This window comes from Podarcis filfolensis, assembly GCF_964270895.1.
Source record: "Podarcis filfolensis genome assembly, chromosome: 5".
NCBI lineage: Eukaryota > Metazoa > Chordata > Lepidosauria > Squamata > Lacertidae > Podarcis > Podarcis filfolensis.
Window position 1 is genome coordinate 36,507,736 of NC_139608.1, and position 21,918 is coordinate 36,529,653.

Genomic DNA, 21,918 nt, shown 5'->3' on the forward strand with positions numbered 1-21,918 from the left:
ATAACGATTTAGAGTGAGTATTCAGAGTTGCATCGGTGTGTCATGATACCTCAGTGGTTCCCTTGCCTCTCATGCTCTGTGGGCCTGGTGGACAATGTTCTGGAATTGTCTTGAAATGATACGACACTATCCCTTATGGCAGTAACCCTTTCTGTTGGCATGGAAATGTCTCAGCACTGTTAATCCTCAGTCTTCAGATCAGCACATGAGCTAGGTACTCTTTATAGCACATACAAAGGCAGGCCTCATTCAGAATAATCATTTTTCAACATACTTCAGAAAGAAAAAAGAAAAAAATCAGCAAAGTGAACGTACTGAGGCAAAACAGAACAAAAAATGAAACAAAACCCCACCAGCTAAGCCATTTACTGTAAGTATCATTAACCCAAAGGAAAGGATGTGAAAACACAACCCTTAAGACAAATTATCCTACTCATAATTTAGGGCACAGATGGAAGACGTTAACTCTTAATGCTGATGACAGCCAGAGATACATTTGTATGACAGAGGAGGAGTTGGAGACTTCAAGTCCTCTGTCTGACCACCACTAATGTGTGACACAAAATGGATCCCAGGACAGATTTATTTCCATATGTGGTTGTATTTTCACATGAATGCATCAGCAGCTGGGATATGGATACAATATAGTAGCTACAATAGTACAAAACCCAGCTCTGCTTGAATTCCAAGTTAAGAAGAATGAGGTTGTGACAGTATACCTTCAGTATTCACATGCCAGGATCCTTGCCAGAAATATGGGGTGAAGTAATAGGATACAGGAAATGCATTATTCTGTGTTGGATTATGTGGGTTCAGTGTGGGGGAAGGAGCTGATCTGTGAAAGATCCTGCATTGGGAGAAAGGTTGGACCCTGTGATCTTCAGCCTCTTTCAGCCGTATAATTCTGTGGGGAGAAGTGAAGGTAAATAAGTAATTTGTGGTTTTTGTGAAAAAACAATTGGTTTGAGAGAAATAGGGCTACCCTGTGTGGCTTCAAGGAAAGAAGTTGGCTTTTATCCTTCTAACTTCCAGTGCAACTTGCCTGTATAGGAGGCCTGTGTTAGCATACTGCTTTCTGCAGTTATTCTTCTGTAGGTAACTATGCATGCATGCTTGTGAGATGTCTAATGTGTGTCTGGAATAAGAGATTAATTTTCATATTGTGCCTGATTCCTGGTAGCAGCGAGTGTAGTAGTAAATAAATCTGTTTTTATTGCCTCTTGTTATATAGCTGATTTACAGTATGTCTCACCAGAGGAGTACTGTATAAAAAAGTCAATTTGTTGATTTTTATTTCTACTCGTTAAGACTTAATTTTAAAATGTTCTAATTTGAGGTGCCAGCTGTTCTATTTCCAAGTTGTTACATGTCATAGGAGTAAATAAATTTCGTATTGTATATCTGTGGGTGCTGCTGTTCCCTGGTGTAACAGAAACATGCCTCTCCCTTTCCCGCACATTTCCTGCTAAGTTGAGCTTTAATGCATATTTATGATTGGTGCCACAATGTGAACAATTGCCATTTTAACTGTTGCACATTTCACAAGACAGTTACTAAGAAGCAGTATTTCAGTAGAAGCTATTTTACACACTGACCTCAAATCAGCCAAGGATCTGCTGCTTTCTTTTGCCAAAAGAGGACAAAGCTTTGTTGTAGGTTGCTTCTTCGATGTGGTTCCACCTTACTTTGATGCTGTCTATAGAGCAGTTCAGTATTGCTTCTTTGACAGAATCAGAGAAACCTTCACAAAGTTCAGGTGAGACTGTTCTGACAGGGTTGATTCAAGGGCACACTTTCTCCTTTTTGCTATAGGTCCTCTTTGGCTGGAGAAGGAGATCTTGCTCACCACCAGCCAAGGATCCATACCACAGTTGGCACTGTTGTCGCTCCCTGTGCAAAAAAGAGAGTTGAGTGCCAATCACCTGGTGACAAACAAGTCCCTCTGCTGCCAATGGCCTTTGATATCTCCATGACACTTACCATTTTGCCTTGGCAGAGAAGAACATGTTCAAGAACATGTTCAGGCTATGGTCTGAACATAGCTCAAGCAGCCTTTATCTGCCTTTGTTCATGCTGCCAATACCTATGCAGTTGACCTATGCAGTTGTCTATGTGTGATGATCACCCCCAACTCTGGCACTGAAATCTCCCAGCAGGAATAGGTGTCCATGGGCTGGGACCCTCCTGACAACCTGGTCTAGTTCCTCATAGAACTGGTCCGTGATCTGTATATTCAAGCACACAGAGGGAGCGTAAGCGCTCAAGATGCTAACCTGACCGAAGGTGGTTGAGAGACAGAGAGAAATAACAGTCAAGGAGGAGGAGGTAACAGTGGCAATGGTGAGGTGGTCCCAGGATTTTGGCCATTCAATAACCATGGCTCAATGGGAAAATTTATGGAAGATCAATTGGAAATTCACAAATTGTTACACGATTAGAGAGAACTTTCAAAAAATGCAACATCGATGGTATCTAACACCATGGAAACTTTCAAAAATGTATAAAAATGTGTCAAGTAATTGTTGGAGATGCGGTGAATCAGGAACATTCTACCATATGTGGTGGATATGTAGGAAAATACAGGTATTCTGGGAGAGTATCCATGTAGAACTGCAAAAAATGCTAAAGATCTCTTTCAATAAAAAACCAGAGGCCTACCTCCTGGGAATAACAGATTTGGATATTCCACAAAAGAGGAAGGGTATCTTTTTATATGCGATGGCGGCAGCAAGAGTTTTGATCGCAGCAAAATGGAAGAGTAATGAAATCCCCTCTATACAAGATTGGATCCAAAAGCTGACAGAATATGCCGAATTAGATGGTTTATCAGAAAAAATAAAGAATAAATCAAAACAGGAATTTGTTTCTAAATGGGAGGTTTTCAAAGATTACCTGAAAAATAAATATAGTAGTTTAAATTCTGTTGCAGCATTCGAGGAACTTCAGTAATACTCGCAAGGTAGATATAAGAAATTAGATTTATTGAGAATAAGTTTAATTATGATAAAAGTGTATACTGGCAAAAAGTAATATGAATTTGAAATATGGAATAGACGGGAGGTTGGGTCTTTAGTGTTAAGACCAATAGATGTTTTATTGTTTGCTAAGAAAATTATGTGCCTATGGTTATTTTTGTAATTTGTGTGTAATTTGGTATTTGTGTGTGTGTTTTTTTTCTTGTTGCATAAATAAAAAACTTTAAAAATTTTTTTTTTAAAAGAGAGACAGAGAGAAATAAGCATTCTGAGCCCTTGCTTGGCAGTTCTGTTGCAGACAGGAGTGCCTCACTGTGAAACCTATGCCATGAATATGTGGTTCTTCTGGGTGCCCTCCTTGCCAATCAATGGTGTAGTTCTTCTCTCAGAGGCTGCATTCAAACTGAGTGTGGCCTCCTGTAAGTGGCAATGTCAGTGTTGAGCGTTTTCAGCTCATGGTCAATGATAACTGTCTTCCATGAGTTATTGACCTGAAACAGGCCAGTGGACAAGCCAGGACACATGGTCCTGACATTCCAGCTTGCACAACACAATAGGGTTTGTTTCTTTTCTTTGTTGCCTGGAACAGTGGTTCAGTATGCTTGTCGAGTGATACTCTGAGCTCCAAGTACCCATTGAAGCATGTGGACAGCATTTTTTTGACATGGGATAGTAGCTGACCAGTGAGAAACATCAATCTCTCCCACTAAAGAAGCCAACCTGTAGCGCTTGTATCTTATACTAGTCAGGTTGAGCTTATAACTTGTAAGTGCTGCCTCCTGTGTTGTTTTTGCTGTACTGGCAGCACCAAAGTGACCTCTTCAGGGTGCAAGCTTGGAGAATCCTGGGCTGCCCAGATGACAAGACCCCCCCCAAAGGAGAGCAAAACAGTACATTTGGCACCAACTTGGCTGAAGGAGTTGTTGGAAGGAGGCATACAAGGCGCCAACCAACAATCTTAGGGACTCCGCTCCAGATTTGTGTCAGGTTTACTCCTTGGCCTCTCCCGAAGATGTCCTGCAAGGCAGTGGATAGAGCTTTGCTACTGAAGCCTTTCTTGTCAATGAGTATAGCCACAAAGCAGTGGAGGTTTAAGATCAGTTTTCCTTCTCCTAGGTTAATGAGCCCCGCCTGCCCCTTATTTCCCTCTACAGCACACACAGAAACTGCCTTCTTGACTCATGGACCCACTTGTGGTCTCATCCATTTGATCCACCAGAGTAATGCAAGTGATGCATTGATATCTTAAAAGTTGCAGGGTTAAAATGTGCCTGAAAGCTTCAGTGTCTGATCTGGGAACCAATTCTGCTTATCTCAAGTGTGTGTGTGTGTGTGTGTGTGTGTGTGTGAGAGAGAGAGAGAGAGAGAGAGAGAGAGAGAGAGAGAGAGAGAGAGAGGTGGGGAGGGGTGAGTGTTTGGAGTAGGCTTTCCTTCCTGTGTAATGCTTTATGCCTCTGCTCTGATGCATTTTAAATGTAACTTCAAATGTTTCAGAGCTGAGACATGGGATTGAAAACAGATCCTGGGGCTGAGTCTTAACATGCTTCAAGGACATGATTCCACCTGGGTTAAATATGGTAAAATGCTTCTCCAAAGGGTTCCAGCAGTACTGTGAGATGGCTGCCCTCTTCCTCCCTGGCTGTGCTTTAACTGTAGTGCTGACATATGCTGGACAGCATTCCACCAGTAAATCAAGAGTTGACAAAGAACAGGAGATTGGGGGGTGGGGATGATGATAGTCTGCTGCAAGATCCCTCTGGTAAAATCAGATGTATTTGTTACTTTTTCTGTGGTTCCAGGCATGACTGCTGCAGACAAGATAGATAGTGTCAAGAACTCCACTATAAATCACCTTCCCCGCCCAGGGCTTTATAATTCCAGTAGTGAAATTTGCTTTGGGTTGTATTGATATGTAGTTGTTCCTTTTTGGTAGATAGTTTAAAGGGTTTAAGGGAGATGGATTTAGAAAGCATAGTGATTAAGCCCCCTCTTCCTTTCCTCCATTTACCAGGCATGAGTCCAATCCTGTGGACATTTCCCCATCTGTCTCATTTTTAACTGCCAGCCCCAAGGGATGGGCAAATGCCTCAGGCGAGGGGTGGGGGTGGAAGAGACAAACTTACAAACTGATGACTTAAGGCCAAAGTGAAGGCTGAAGGCAAGTAAAGTGATTCAGAAGCAGATGATGGGGAAGACTTTTATGTGAGGCTGGTGTGGCCGTTTACGGAGAAATGAAAAAGGGGGAATGTATTCTCAAAAAGAGAGTGAAAGGAGACACAGATTTGCATTACTTTTTCATCTGCTTATTTATATGTATAGGTGCAATTGTTTTGTTTTTTTTAAAAAAAACTAATGGCTTTAATTTAAATAGATGTACAATACATCTCAATTTAAAGGGGAGCATGATTCTTACCAAATTATCTATACTTAGAACATCTGGAAAAATTCTATTCATGGTACCTCACCTCATCTTAGCATGATGAACCCCAAACAGGCATTGTCTGCTGTTGCTCTTTTCTATGTAATGCCTTTACCTTTGTCGTATGTGAAGCAGCAACCACTGGTTACTTCATGCATATTTCATAGCTCAGGATGGAAAACCTCTGACCTGAAGGTGAAACTTAGCTTGCCAGGCCACCCCACTGAGGTCACCAGGGGATGCCATGTTCACCCACCCTGCACCTGATGTCATATATGATGTCAGCTGTGTACAGCCAGTAAGAGCGAAGCTGCAAAAAACAACAACTAAAGCTGGGCTCCTGATTCTTCCTTTCCTGGAGCAAGGCACGACCCAAACCTCCAACCAGCTGGCAGGAGGTGGGAACACCCTTTGCTCAAGGAGGGTGCTGATCTTTGGAACTGTCCCACAGAGCTCCTTTCTGGCTCCAACATGGGAGACTTGGAAAGCACTTTGTGATCTTCCCTGCTCTTCTCTTTCGTACCTCTGAGGTCATGGTGTGAAGGAGAAATGCAGGGAGGATTGAAAAGCCCTTTCCCACACCTCCCCATTCCACATCCCATGTTGGGGTTTTGACAGTTGTCTGGGAAAACCTACCTGTCCATTGTGTCATGTGATTGACAAGTGGATTGCCCCACCCCTTGTCAAAGTTGATCCATAGAGTGGTGTGCCAAAAGGTTCTCTATCTCTGGTATAGACATATCTTTTTACCCAGGTTTGTCTGACCCACAAGTTCAGTCCCTTATCAGACCCTCTTTTCACCAGCAGTCTCGTTGGTACAGAATGCAGGTGGCCAGTTCCAGCTTCACAGGGTTCCCAGTTGGAGCCTGGCTGTACCTTACAACAGCATGAGCAGATTCCTTGTGAAAGATACATGGTTTGACTGCTTTTTATTTGGTGGGAAATCTCAGCTTACTGACCACTATCAGAGGTACAATATATCTACCCTCGGATTTTATACCCCAGGTTAAGTTAAGGAAGGCAATGGAGCTATAACGTCTATTGCTCAAAACGTCTGCCACTAAACCCTCAAACAAGCTGATAAAAGGTTCTGCTCTGTGATTGATGGCATCACTTTTAATAACTCTGTCTCAGATCGAATCTCTGAAACCAGGCAACAGAGGCAAGTGTTATGTACCATCACATCAAGCTTTCAAGATGCAACCTGTAATGTTGCAGCAGAAAGTGATATGGCCCAGCCAGATTCCCACCCCCAGCCATTAACTAACCTGGCTATGATGTCACAAAGTCCTGGAGACAAGGAGAGTGGATATTGGGGGTGGGGGAGCTTAAAAGCAATTGAGGCAGAATATAATTTTATTTACTTACAATATTTATTAGTACTAGGCCAATGTATGCACCCTAGTACAAGGTTTTGATTAGTACAAGGTTTTGATGAGTTGGGTGGTTGGGGCAAAAATGGCTTAAGAGCAAGTCATTATTAATCTGTGGGAAGGCAAAGTCTACCTACATATACATATATATATTGGGTGGGGAGCTCAATTTTGAGAGGAGGTGGCAGAGGGTTTCAAGTTGCTTTCTATCCACAGAACCAGGGCAAGTTTGTGGGGCGAAGGGAGCCTGACAGATTTTGGGCCACTGGGAGATGGGACTGGCTTAACACTTCCCTGGGCCTTCATCCTAGTCAGCCTTCATCATCATCACTGATGTCAATCTCACCTCAGATGGACAAGGCGGCGTATAGAAGAGTGCTTTGGCAGGTGATCTCAAATAACGGATAAGGTGTGCATCTTCAGTTACTTGGGTTCCAAGCTGTTAAAGGTTTTAGCAGCACCTTGAATTGGACTCAGAACTGGACAGCTAACCAGTGTAGGTCTTTTAGAAGTGACAAGACAAGATGTGCCAGTGAGAATTGTGGCACCCTATTCTATCATGGATAATAGACGTTGCTACAAAGTGTGGCTTACTGAAGCAGCAATTTTAGGAAAGCAGCAGTAGAATCGCATTAAGGTTGAGAGGGAAGAATTGGAGATGGCAAGAAAAATGATGGAAGAAATAGAGAGCTTGGCTATATTTTGACAGAGCCTTCATGTTTGTTTATGTATTGATGAAATGTGAACTCATTGACCTAGGGTAAAACAATTAGAATGCAACTAGAATGGCCTTGCATTTTGTGTGTATCCCTATATATTGATGACCCACACAAGGGAACACTTTGAAGTGCAGCATCACTTCAGTACATCACATTCAGCACATCACATTTCCACTGTGTACACAGCAAAGTCTTTGCTGCTAGATGGCTCATGACAAATACTTTAACTGTGCTGACGGGAAAAAATTAAATGAAATGGAATTTTCGTTAAAGGATAGCATTTTTCTAGCAATTTTAACAAAATGCTTTCATCTGCAGTAACCATAGTAACAGATCAGAGAAGCTCTCTCTCAAAGTGCCTCTCTGAATGTAATTATGAAGAAAAGGAGGGAGAGAGAAAGAGAGAGAGAGAGAAAGGAAGCCGGTAGTTTGGAATGGGGACAGCAGCTGAAAACTCCTCAAGGGCTTGAGCAGAGGTAGGTTGTGACAGATTCAGCAGAACTTCCCTGGATTCATTTTCTGCTAAGTGGGGTGCTGAAATGCCAGCCTCTTAATGGTAACCCCTGATCAGTGTACTTCTCCACCACCATCCTGTCAGCACAGCACAGCAGTTCCAAGGACTTCCAAGTGCTAGTCCCAAAAGTAATGTAGAGGAACGCTTGGTAGATGACTGGGGCCAGTTTGCAAACCACTTTGCTAGTAAAGTCCCTTCAGTGGCATAGCGTGGGGGGTGCAGGGGGGGCGGGCCGCACCGGGCGCAACATCTGGGGTTAGGGCAAATCCATGGGTTAGGGGGCGCAAATCCATGGGTTAGGGGGCGCAAATCCACGGGTTAGGGGGCGCAAATTACTTGCCTTGCCCCGGGTGCTGACAACCCACGCTACGCCACTGAGTCCCTTGCAGGATCTATGGCTGTGGCTGAGATATCTGTTTGGACTATTTGGATACATAAATTTCAGCTCGTCCAACCTGAGGATCAGTAAAAGATGCTTAGAGGATTGAAGCTAACTACTTTCTAACTATATCCATATTAGTTCTTTTGCACCTGTTGGCAACCTTCAATATGATTGACCGTAGTGTCTTTTGAGGACATCTGGCTGGTGTGGGTTTGGGAGACATGTTGCAGTGGCTCTGTATGGTTGGACTTTCCAAGAAGGTGGTCAGTCTTGACCCCCTTGTTATTTAATAACTACAAAACATTCATTGGAGAGGTCACCTGGGATTTTGTGTTCAGCTGTGATCAATATGTTGATGACACCCAACTCTTATCTTTCTTTTTCAACTGATGCTAAGGAGGCTATAGAGATCCTCAAGCATTGTTTGGGTACAGTGATGGAGTGTTGATGAAGAAGGGTAAAAGATGTGTGCAGATGTATCATATTCTGATTAGCTTGGACTCTGTGAGTTTGCACTTGCCATTTTCAATACGTATTTCTCATAACCTCCTACAAAAAAATATTTTTCTCATCTGATAGTGGGTCAGCTTCATTTTCACCAAGTGTGGCTCTTTTAAGTTGCAATCCCAGCTTCTGCTTCTGCTGCATTACCTGCTTACACATTTCTCACAGTGTCTGCAATTCCATAGGCATGGAAGGACACCAGATGCAGGAGCAGAACAGAAAGAGTCTTCAAAAATGTATAGAAGAAAATCTTGATTGCTTTCTGAAAAAACTGAATCAGATTTGCTCTTGAGGAAAAGTGCAACACTCAAAATGCATTGGACAATAAATTGTTTTCTGTACATCTCTGAAGTCCCCTCCCCTTTTGTTATTGTTAAGTAGGGCCTCAATCCTATGGTGTCAATCTTACAAGATAATTTTTATTATCAGCTCCATCCTCCCTAACCATTTCCACCCTGCCAAAATGATTTCCTTAGGAAATCATTCAGCTACTACTATTCCATAAATTAGTTTTTGATTGGACAGATTAAGGCAAAACCCCATTTTTATTTTGCGCATGCATTGCACTTGTTGTGCAGTGAATCGTGAGAACTGCAGTTTCTCATTTGTGCAAACAAGTCATTCACGTGAATGTCTTTTCACTCAGAGCCATAATATACTGCACAAGTGAACGGAGAAGGATGTAGCCAAAGCTACCATTCTCCTCACACCACAAACTTCCACTCACACCACAGCTTTCCCTCTCCTCTCCGCTCCTCTGCAGCTACCCATGGACCCTCCCAAACTGCCCCAGAGAGAGGGGACCCTCCAGAACAGATTTTTGGGGCACACAAAGAGAGGAGAAGATGAAGTCCAACTGCATGAGTGGATGGATCAAAAGCATTCACACAGAAGCAAATGCTACATTGGCAGGAAAAAGTGATATCACAGGATTTTGTGCAATTTCTGGGAGATGATTTGGCCCAAGTGAATTAAAATATTATAGGAATATTGGTGGTGTTGAGCTTTGAGTTTGAAAATAAATATGGATGTTGCAATAATGTGTAACGCTCATAGATGTAATCATGACAACCATGAAACTTCCTTGTCCAGGGCTTGCCCAAAGCATGAATTGTTAGAACTCCAACATTAAGTTCCAGTTTTTGTTATGAGAATTTTTGTGGCAAGTCTGCCCAAGTCTGAATTCAGTTCTCTGGTTTAGAAAATAGTAGCACTGATCAGACTGAATAATTACAGTGTTTGTTTAATAGAGCTTGGCCCATTATGCTGTTTGCTTTGCCTGCAGCATGGCCACAGTGTTGACTCATTTTATTTGTCATTTCTTACAGCCCAGAGAGTTTTCTCTGTGGCACAACTGCCTGATCAGCATTCCCCTGTTATATATGTGTGTCTTTGATTACTCTTTCCACACTGTATTTGTTCTTATTGAATCTCCATTAATTGATTCCAACCCCATTTCCTCAACGTATAAAAAAACAGAGTTGCACTTAATTCCCCCGCCCCTGCAAAGCCACCATTCTCCTTCTCAGAATGGTGCTGCCTGCAGTTTTGATATACGTACTCTGAACTGTGGCGTCCAAGTTGCTAATAAATAATAACTGCATAAAGAGCAGACACAGAAGGAGACCCTTGTAGGACCCCACTAAATACCCATCCTTTCAGCCTGACATATTGAACCATTAATAACTGCTCTTTGCTTCTGACATTTTCTGCTAGTCTGTCTGTTTTTATATCATGTGTGCTTTTCTGAGCCCTAACTGTATCTTTCAAGGAATTCTTAAAATAAAATACTGTGTCACCTCTGTTCTCCCACCCGCCAAATGTGAATGTTCAATAGCATGTGGTTGTGTGTAGATTTCCAGATGTATAAACTTGTAGCTTGAATTCTCATTGCAACTTAGTGGTACTATCAACTCAGCTTCAGTGAGGATGGGTTGATGTTGCAATGGAAGTAGACCAGATTTTTTCGGTTCACAAAATGTCAGGACCAAGATTTGGAAATGGGGGTGGAGGGAAGCAGTGCTTGGAAATGTCAGAAATTAAAGGCTGCCTTGTATTACTCTGCTAGATGGTTGGCGTGGGCAAAGAGAAGGCATTATACCAGCCGAGGCCCCGTTGTGAATTGCCTGCACCAAATCTTTCAATACCTGTCACTGATTTGCTCCTCATAGTCTTATAGCAGCTTCTCCCACATTGAAATGAGGAACAGTGCATGGCAAATAAGGAACGAACAACCAGAGACACCTGATTTGCAGGGATACAATATGTGTTTCTGGCATTTATAAAGACTATAGAAGGAGACGTGGGTTTCACCCACTCACCGACCAACAGCCATTCCACAGCTCCATTTTCTTTATCCTTTTCTTCCATTCTTACCAACTGATCCAATGACAGATCTTGCTGCTGTTAGCCTTCTCACATTTTGGAGCATGCCACTGTTGGTCTTTTGGTATAGCCTCAGCTCCAGTATGTGACTGGGAGCAGAGTTGGGGAAGGAGAAAACTCTTGAACTCTAAGTACACACTCTCCTTTCTCTCTTTAGAAAGGGTATTGTGACTATTTTCTATCCAGTTTCTTGAATATTTGCTGCCAGAGTAACTTATGTGGCTCATGAGCCTCATCCTGGCCAGCCCTGTGTGTATATATAAAGCAGGATTTATATGGGTGAAGTCAGCAATATTTGGGGACTCAAGAGATCTGAGCTGGAAGCTGGTTGTCAGATGGACCATTAAAACAAATCAAGGACCTCATAGAGCTGAGAGGACTGTGCTGTGTGACTTGATAGCCTCTGGCAACTATGGCCAAGTCCAACAGCCCATAAACCTTTAGTGAACTGGTGGGACTCATAATACTAAGGAGGGAAAGTGTGACAGCTTTAAAAATAGAGCCACATGTAAGATTCCTTTTACAGAGCAGGACAGCTGAGTGCTATAATTTGGTAGAAATACTGTGGAAGGGACAAAAGACCATCTATCTTAACCCCAGCAGCAATTTAAATAATAGAGACTAAAGCATAACCTAAGCAGAGAAAAGAAGATGAAGGTGTCTGAAGAGCAAACAAGAATTAACCAAGAAGGGACACAACTTTCCCACCACTCTGTCTACTCCACACATTAGCCTAACCAAGCAGGGAGAAACTTCCAAATATGTTAGTCTGGTATCTGAGCCAAGCGACACTACAAAAGAGGGATCATTACTAAGTAATCTGACTGAAGGGCTATTGTTCTACATTTAAAGTAATCAGGGAGGTTCTGTGTGAGCCCAACATGCCAATCGGAGGATTTGGGGGTGGGGGAGAGAGAGATTGGGTAAGGTTTATTGAATTCATGTATCATTTCCCACAACAAAGAGTCCTAAAGTGGTTAACATGCCATGTTGTGGGGGAGATGTTCAAGATCATTAGGAGTGGGGTGGAGAGCCTTCTTGGTCTAAGGGTCCTCAACAAAAGCCCCACAATGGAAAATCATGAGGCATGCATTTATCCAGCTCTGGTGAGTCCAAATTCACTAATCTCTACATCTCAGCAAAAGTATACATTGTACCACGATCAGGCATTTAGTTGCATAGCCTTTATCTGCAAATTGCTTTTTAACAGGTGTTCCTTCCGGGCCTCGCAACGTGATCTCTATTGTCAATGAAACGTCAATTATACTAGAATGGCACCCACCCCGGGAGACGGGAGGTCGAGATGATGTGACCTACAACATTGTCTGCAAGAAGTGTCGGTCGGACCGCCGTAGCTGCTCCCGCTGTGATGACAACGTGGAGTTTGTGCCAAGGCAGCTGGGCCTCACGGAAACCCGAGTCTTTATCAGCAACCTGTGGGCCCATACGCCATATACCTTTGAGATCCAGGCTGTCAATGGAGTTTCCAACAAAAGCCCATTCCCACCGCAGCATGTCTCCGTGAACATCACCACCAACCAAGCTGGTAAGTGCCACAACAGCAGCTCAGAGACCTCATGTCTGGTTTTCTTGATATGCGCAGAGAAGAAAATCTAGATTGCTTTCAGATACTGCACTTGCCTCTGCCATCGTTGATTTGACATTGTTCAAGTTTTTCAGCCCTGTTCCATAAATATATGTTGCTTTTGCCACTTGTCCTTCTGACCTCCACCCTTTTTAAATGCTTCTGTGTCATACCTCCAGCCGGGGTTTCTTGTAACTGGATAAAACAATGGCATAGCTGTTTCTGTTTGAGAGCATAGTGCCATTCAGTACTCCCCAACACCATTGCTACCATCTGGTGTGCTTACTAACGATGGTTGGCACATGGCGGGAGGTGGCAGAAGCACTGGTGGCACCACCATCAGGGCCTCCCGTGCTGTCTAAGTCACTCTCACAGTCACATTACTCTCTGTGTTCACAACCACAAAGGAAGTACCAACTGTTGGAAGAATCCCATCTTCCCAAATGGCATGATACTACAATTTGAGTGGCGGTGTCATGATTCCGACAGTGGGAGCACTACCTCGAGGGAAGTTGTAATCGGGATCCACTTTTTAGCCGAGTAACGACTGTGCAGATGGTGCACTAAACCAGTGTTTCCCAACGTGGGGGCCATATGGCCCCATTTGGGGGGCAGGATATTCCAAAGGGTCCGCAAGTCAAAATCACATAAATTGGGGGGAGGGCACAGCACGAGGCTAGGGGGCCACAGAGGGAAGTGGCAGATGGAACTCCCTTGGGAGGTTCTGGACTCTCCTTCCTTGGAGCTTTGTAAGCAGAGGTTGGATGGCCATCTGTCATGGATGCTTTAGCTGAGTTTCCTACATTGCAGGGGGTTGCACTAGACCAGCGGTTCTCAACCTGTGGGTCCCCAGATGTTGTTGGACTGCAACTCCCATCATCCCTCACCACTGGTCAAGCTGGCTAGGAATGATGGGAGTTGTAGTCCAACAACATCTGGGGACCCACAGGTTGAGAAACACCGCACTAGACAGGTGACCCGTGGGGTCCCTTCCAGCTCCATGATTCTATGTTTCTCTGCTTCAACAATATTTCATTATGTTCCAATCATTTTATGAATTGTATTCTGTATAAATTATAAAAATGGTAAAGAAAACATGTTCTATTTACAAAGAAAAGAAAACATTTAAATAACTACTTTTCTACTGGTGGGGGGACGGACATGGGTATAGCCAGGATTTTTGTTGGGGGGCAGGCTTTTGTTGAGGGGATAGAGCCTCAGATATGTATTGATTTGTATTGATTTTTTACTTATTGGGGGGCATCTGCCCCCCGCCCCCCTTGGCTATGCCTGGGGGGGGGCACAGGAAGGAAACAAGGTCAGAAGGAGACCACAGTTGGAAAATTTGGGAAACATTGCACTAAACAACAACAGCAACGATACATAGAAAGGCTCTTAATTGTCTTTGGAGTTTATCTCTTTAGACATTAATTTTTTTCCCTTGCAGACTCGTGTTTAGTTACCAGGAACAAATCCTAGAGAAAAATATTACTGAATGTGACCTGTATTGGAAGGAAAGGGGGCACAAATAGGGGAAGTGGAGTAGGTAGCCAGATGGTGGTGGATCTGTGAAGGGTGTGAGCACGTGTGCCTGTGTTCTCCATGTGAGGTTAAGAAGAAGGGTGGGGAAGGGACAGCAACCAGGTGGTGACCCTGGCCTAAAGCTTAATGAAGGGAAGAATTGACAGTAGAAGGCAACAATAGATGACAATCTGTTTGGTTTCGTTACAGAAAGGGAATAGTAATTTCTGCTTTGTATGAAACACGTAAAATGGAAAGTCTTTGTTAACTCCACCCCGCTGGGAGAGTTCACAACAGAAACCTGGCGTAAATATTTTAGCGTCACATCTCCGGGGAATAAGAACTCTGTCAGGTTGTCATGTTAGGTTTGTGCCTGGATGTCGTTTCTATCTCTAATCAAGTCCAATCCAACCCACTACTTGTATCTATACTCTTTTGTCTGTTATGTCTGCTTGCTGCTCCTCTCCCTCCATTTTGACATGTGCCCACCTGCCCATCTGCTCTTCTGCCCATCTGTGGCTGCCTCTCCTTGGACAGCGAGGGGCCTCAAGGTGGCCTCGGCAAGAGCAGGTCAAACACTCCTTTGGTCTATTGTCTCGGCTTTGATTCCCCAGAGCTCCATTCAACCCTACTCAGCCCATTCTCCTCCTCCTCCTGTAAATTTCTCTTGCTTTATTATTCTGTTAGGTGTTGTTTCCTATGCTCCTTTTTTGTCCTGCCTGTCAGTCACTCTATTCCCCATCTGTGTATCCACTCATCTCTCCTTTCCTATTTCTGCCAGAAAGCCATGATTATTAAGAGTTGATATATTTGCATTGTATTCAGACATGCTCTGTAATTATCCAACTGAAGCGCATTTGCTTTCAGTGCATTATGGATGCGAACAATATTTGAAAGACCACAAACATAAAATAAATATTTGGCAGTTAGATGCAAGGTGTTAGCATTCAGCACTTGTTTAAGCAGGTTGAAATGGGGTGCCAAGCACTGGAGGCATTTAAAGGGAGGTTAATGGGAATGCACAGGCAGAATAGATTGTGCAGATTTGGCACTGACTCAGTCATTGATGCTTAACAATTTAGTTTTGCTGGCCTCTCTTTTTTTGTGCCGCCGCTGACCTAAAAATGCAATATATTTCTAACTGCAAGAGTTACTGCCTAAGCAGACAATAACGGGGAAAGTGTGTTATTATAGGCAGCTGTATCTCCATACACCAACTTTGAATGGGAGTGTGCATTCAGAATCTACATGGGGCTTTATTAAAATCACGCATGAAAGAGTGGGGGGGGGGGAGCAGACTCCAAGCAATGACAAATGATGGAGAAATTTGCATACTTCAAGTTCACAAAAAATAGTATTTATGTCAATTCTCTTCTCTTTAATTAGTCTAATTAAGCATTTCTTAACAGAAACAAACTTGGATGCCTTTCTCAGGTTCATAAGAACCAATCAGTACCCTTTTCTTAACCATCTGTCTGCCCATTCACCCATACATCCATCTCCACGCTACTTTTCTTTTCATCTCTCTGCAACAGCTATCTCCCCATCTGTCCATCTAGCCATCCAAATAACCCTCCACCCCAATGAGTTTCTATTTAATTCCTTGTATCTTTAAGGCTCGCTTTTGTTAATGTGCAGAGCCTGGGTGCCTCTTTACGTGGTCCTGATAACTTTTGTAAGGCTCGCGGTTTTGCCCACTTGCCTGCCTGAAAGATTATTGCTGTGGGAAATGTTGCTAACTGACCCTATTCCCAGAGCATTTCAGGCTGCAAAATATAAATACGTACAGCACACTGAATTTTGTGTGTGAGCAAGTTGTAATTGCAGGTCTAGACTCATGGTGTATGCTTTAGGTTGGCTGGCTCCTGCTATTGGCCTGCTTGCTTTGAAGACTGCTTTCTCTCATATCCAGCAGACATCCAGGTTAAGAAAGAAGGTCATTTTCCACTTCTTCCAAAATTTTGCAATACAGTGGTACCTCAGGTTAAGAACTTAATTGGTTCTGGAGGTCCGTTCTTAACCTGAAACTGTTCTTAACCTGAGGTACCACTTTAGCTAACGGGGACTCCCACTGCCGCCGCGCCGCCACAACACAATTTCTGTTCTCATCCTGAAGCAAAGTTCTTGACCCGAGGTACTATTTCTGTGTTAGCGGAGTCTGTAACCTGAAGCATCTGTAACCTGAAGCGTCTGTAACCCGACGTACCATTGTATTGACTTGGGCCAGTAAACATTTGCTACATCTTCCTATTTCAGATAAGCCCAGTTTTGTTATTTTGCTGAAAGATTCCCTCACAACCACCACATTTCTAACACATTCAACTCAAGGCGTAGAATTTTCCCCAAATGCTCAGTGCTTACCCAATTCTACCCCGGTGGCAGTTATTTGTATTTATTATAGAGCCACTTTTAAAGAACAAAAATCTACTTCATAGCCCATTGTCCCTCTAGCAAAAAGAGGGCAGGATTGTTTCAGTTTTTAAGTTTCTTGCATGCATTCACTGGCACTTGCTGAACCCCCCTTCCCCCGTGCCACTGAGTTGTCATACCTATGAGGCCCTTGGTGAGTTGACTGGTTTGCAGCATGCATAAGCTGATGGCAGGGGATGAAAGTTTCAAACTGGATTGTTCAATTTCCTTTTGAGCAAGAGAGAAATCTGTGAGGCAGGTTAAGGAAATGTAAACTTTAACCTTTAGTATTTTTCTGTTAAGCCACACAGTCTCACATGTGTCATAGTCACAGAGGTCACACACATAACTGCTAACACATCACTTCACATAGTTATATGTACTCAAACTCACATACATGAATACAAAATTAAATAGTTCTGCTCATTCTGTAAGTATCCCAACTACAGTATACAATGGCACTTAGAAGCTTTTCCTGTAATTTTTGGTGCTGCACTCCATAGTACTATTTCAGGCTCTGGAAAGGGCACAATCATCAAACATCTACAAGGAATAGTTGCTATATGAAGTGTGGAGCATAATAAGATGATTCTGGCATTTCCAGGATACATACACACACACAAATGTGTGGATGCAATTTATAATACTTTGCCTTTCATTGCGAAGAAAATCTGTCCATATAGCTTGATGGCATTAATTTATTGGCCAAGTTGACTACCTCAAAAGCTAGAATTTAAAATGCTATCCCTCCATGTATTGAATTGCAAAGTTGGCTGCTCACTTGTGAAAAAGACTCCTAACTCTGCTTTGACCGTTGTCACATATTGCTGTTCTGAAGCACAAAATGTAGAGATGGAATTGACAAAAGAATCATGCCTTAGCTAGACACAGCTGTCCGTTCCCCTGAAGACCAGTCAACCAGTATATAGTCACAAGATATCACTTCACCTGCTGGATGTGAGAAGGTTTAATTTCACATAGGGAAACTTTCAAAACAGGTTTGTAATAAGAGAAAGGAAGGCGCTTTCCCCATAAATAGCACAAGGTGCTGGTGTGCGTGTTAAATATCATGATATTAGCCCAAACCCCTGTGATAAAAATACCTCATTTGTCAGGGAAGGTGTCAGCAACATCGGATACCAAGTGTGTCCCAAGCTGCAGTAGGGGTCCCCTCACCAGTCTCTGGAGACTCCTTGTCCTGCAGCTGCAAACCCAGGAACCAGTACTATCTGCTGTTTTTTAATTTAAAAAAGAAAATTCAAAAAGATTACCATTTCTCAAAGTGGCCAGTAACCTTTGTAAAAGTAACATGGAGTCAAAACACACTAGTCATATGGGGTTTGAGCACTATTCTGAGCCAGTCATTCCCAGTGGAATTAGGAGGGGGCTAATCGGATGAGTGATCTTTCATAGGCTGTATAGTCATTTGTTTCATTTTTTTATTTCCTGCTACATTCCTATCTCTATCCCATTTTGTTTACTTTGCTCATTTGGTAGTCAAAAGAATATAATCCTAGTGGGAAATGTCTAAACTGGTAATCTTTGTTTGTTTCCTGAGTTCTAAATTTATCTTACTATTATATATGTGGAGCTCATTCTTTTTTACAGGAGATATTAATTATATTTTGCTGGTAACACCAGATGCCTGTGCTGATCTTTACATAAAATATTAAGAAGGTCTGGAAGCCTTCCAAGAGATGTTCAGGATAAAGACTTGCACGAGGGTCAATAAAGTTTGCTGTATCCATTATGCCAGCTTTGCTGAACTACAGAAATAAATCATAGAAAAAGTTCAGCTTGGCACACACACCATTTCAGGCTTCCATGGGATCTGGCTGGCCCTGTGATAACAGGATGCTAGACTAGATAGGTGTACTTGGTGTGATCCAGCAGACTTCTTAAATTTTCATGATCCCAACCTTGTTCTGGGAGCAAAGATAAACACACTGGTAGAGCTGTGCTGAAGGCATTTGCTGTGCTGAGGCCAAGGGTGAGTCTCAGTGAGGACTACAAGGCAGTCTGAACTCTGTGCCTTTGAATGCACCAAATCTGAGGTGTAGAATCAGACTGTTAAAGCTGGGAAGCCACTAAACAATTATTGTGTTTTTAAGAGGTTTGCATTGTGAGTCACTTTGAGTTCATCTGGTGAGGGGAAAGTGGGATATAAGCTTTCAAAGTGAATAATAAAAGCATAATTGGTGTTTCTATCATCGATGAAATTGATATTTAGTCAGGTGAAAACTAATCCAAGCATGATTCATTCTACATAAGATGCCCTTGTGTTTATGCAAACCGAGTTCTTTATAGAAATGTAGGGTAATTTATCAGAGCTTCCAAGAACATATGATCGCCTTCCAGTTTGCAGGATTCTTCACATGCACCCCAGTGCTAACAGGGTGAGAAATCTCTTTCTCAAGATTCCTCTTTTGAACTTCCATCTGTGTGGTTTTGTAAAGACGTTTCCGCTTCAGATTAATTCTTTCCCTTTGTGCAATGATGCTGGGCAATCCATCTGAACGAGCAACGATGAGGAGGCCTCACTACTACCGCCCGCCCACCTGCACACCAATTTGATGCCGATCATCTTTGCAGCATTATCCATGTTAAACAGGCAGGAGCACCAGGGGGGGTTTGTGAATGTGGCAATTAACAAAACAGCAATCAAGCTAAGTGTTTAATTTCAGAAAATTATCATCTTCTCTGAGCGGATGTGGAGAGATAAAAAAAAAAATTAAAAACCCAGGATTAAATGTGCTGTGTAAACAAAGGCAATGCTGGACTGTCAACATCACCCACTGGAAAGAATAAGCAGCACCTCACTAAGTGAATTCCTGAACACTCACCCAAAGCAGGAAGCATAAAAATAAGAGCTGAGCACACACATCCACTCAAACCCTGTTCTGAAATGATTTGTCATTTTTCAGTTCTTTCCTCCCTTTCGATTTTGAGGAGGGGTGCTGGGGATTTATTGGGGGGGGGGGAACGGAGCGGATGTCCGTCAAAATAAATTGGAGTCTCTGCCTGCGGATGGCAGGCAAAGCCAAGCCAAATATAGCAAGGAAGACTAAGCATGTTGATGAACTAGAGAAAGATGCGAGGAAAAGGGAGGTGGTACCACCAAAGCAGCCCCAAGGGGTCCTTGGTAGGAGATGGATTACATCACCAGCATCAAACAGGGATGAGAAAGAAATTTGGTTCACTTTGCACTTTAATGAAGTGAAACGCAGCTGCCCTTCCAACATCTGCACTTTTCCGAATTTTGGAGCACAGTTCTCAAACAACAAAAAATGGGCGTGTTAGGGGAAAGTGTGCATTAGAGGGCTTATATTAGTGAAAAGAAAACACAAAAATGCATCATGTTGGGGGAAGTGGCATACAAAAATGTTTATGCTGGGGGAAATTCATACTAAAATTCTGATAAATATTTGTGAGGACTTTTAATAATTTTTAAATAAAAAATTCACAAAGAGATGCAGAAATGCGGCAAGCTGTGCTTAAGATTGGAAAAAATATATATACAGTGGTACCTCGGGTTACATACGCTTCAGGTTACATACGCTTCAGGTTACAGACTCTGCTAACCCAGAAATATTGCTTCAGGTTAAGAACTTTGCTTCAGGATGAGAACAGAAATCGTGCAGCGGCGGCGCAGCAGCAGCAGGAGGCCCCATTAGCTAAAGTGGTGCTTCAGGTTAAGAACAGTTTCAGGTTAAGTACAGACCTCTGGAACGAATTAAGTACTTAACCAGAGGTGCCACTGTATGAAACACCCACTTTTAGGGGTGCAGCATTTGTACCCTCACATACAAGACAGTGAAGACAAGGATCAATTTTGGTAGCTGGCAGAAAACTGGGAAGAATGTTAAAACTGTTTCAGCTCCTCTGAAATATTTTGGTAGCATTATTCTCCCCTAGCCCTCTGAAATCCATTTCCTCATTTGAGTGCCAGTTTAATCACACCAAAACAATTAATTTTTTGGGTGGGGGATCTGCCTTCAGGGGTTTCATTACAACTATAAGCTATAAGAATGTTTTCTGTGGTTTGTAATAGATTGTTTGTAATAGATTTGTATGTGTCACATACTGGCAATTCCAATGTGATGTGTTGTGTGCAGATCAGCCTTCCACAAGCTGGTGCCCTTCAGATATTTTGGACTACAACATCATCCCCAGCTAATGGGAGATGTAGTCCAGCACAACTGGAAGGCACCAACGTGGGGCAGGTTGGTCTACACTCTGAAGTTAGATGTAACTTGATGTGACATGGGAGATCCGTGATTAGGAGCTTCTTGCTGTTTTTAAGAAAGCCTTAAATACCAGCTGTGGGAGGATGATTAATAGTAATAAAAACATGTGTTGTTTCCTGTCAGTGGCTCCCCAAAGTGGCTTCTGAGCAATAAAAGACAAAACAAATTAAAATATACCAATGCTATTTGCAGTGTAATATTGTAATGTATGACATCATATTAATGCAATGTGCAACATCAGATTGCTGTGTAAATGAATGACTGAGACATTCACATCCTTGCTCATTCAGAGAGATTGGCCATTCTCATGGCAACTGTTCTCCCACTCCAAGCTTGGGGAAAAGGTACAGATGCCATCAGATGCATTTATTACTACATGGAGAAATAGCAGGTTGAATGGTATTCCAACTGGGGAAATGACTCAGGGAGGAAGGGATAACTCTTACACTCACCCCACCCTGCTCTTTCCCCAATACCATGGTCTTGATCTGATTTCCACTCACCCCACTAGAGCTGGTTGGATTGTTTGTAAACCACCAGAGATCCCAATCACAGATCTCTCATGTCCCATCCTTGGAGCAAGGAGATCTGGGTTCAGTTGACCATGAAGCTCCCTGAATATAATGAGAGTTTGAAAAGATAGTGGCTTGACTGAGCTCATTTGCCTATGGAACTGGCTCTCTTCTCTTTCGTCCCTCTGTTATCTCTGATTAAAAAGATTTTGCAACTTCTTCCAAAAGCTGTGAACAGAGATAAAAACATCTATGCTCCACCTCTCCATATGCTCAAGGCTGGTTTCAATAATATTTTTTAAAAAATAGTTTTACAAAGCCTAACACATTTTGGCAACAGAGAAATCTAGACCATTAACACCCCCCCCCAGCA

General features: G+C 42.7%; 1 protein-coding gene and 1 long non-coding RNA gene across 13 annotated transcripts in view; both read left to right on the plus strand.

Annotated features, from left to right (window-relative positions):
• EPHB1 (EPH receptor B1) overlaps nucleotides 1-21,918 on the plus strand; it is a 344,720-nt gene that overhangs the window by 254,104 nt on the left and 68,698 nt on the right. For all 12 annotated transcript variants that reach the window (XR_014548751.1, XR_014548752.1, XR_014548753.1 and 9 more), the window contains one exon: nucleotides 12,482-12,817. Coding sequence is in view for 5 of the 12 variants with exons in the window: in XM_083616247.1 (XP_083472373.1) it covers nucleotides 12,482-12,817 (336 nt within the window). In the remaining 7 variants the exon portion in view is untranslated. The remainder of the gene's footprint in view (nucleotides 1-12,481; nucleotides 12,818-21,918) is intronic.
• On the plus strand, nucleotides 6,986-9,209 carry LOC310763718. The gene is made up of 3 exons (XR_014548777.1): nucleotides 6,986-7,176; nucleotides 7,805-7,962; nucleotides 9,072-9,209. It is a non-coding gene; the product is annotated as an uncharacterized lncRNA (long non-coding RNA).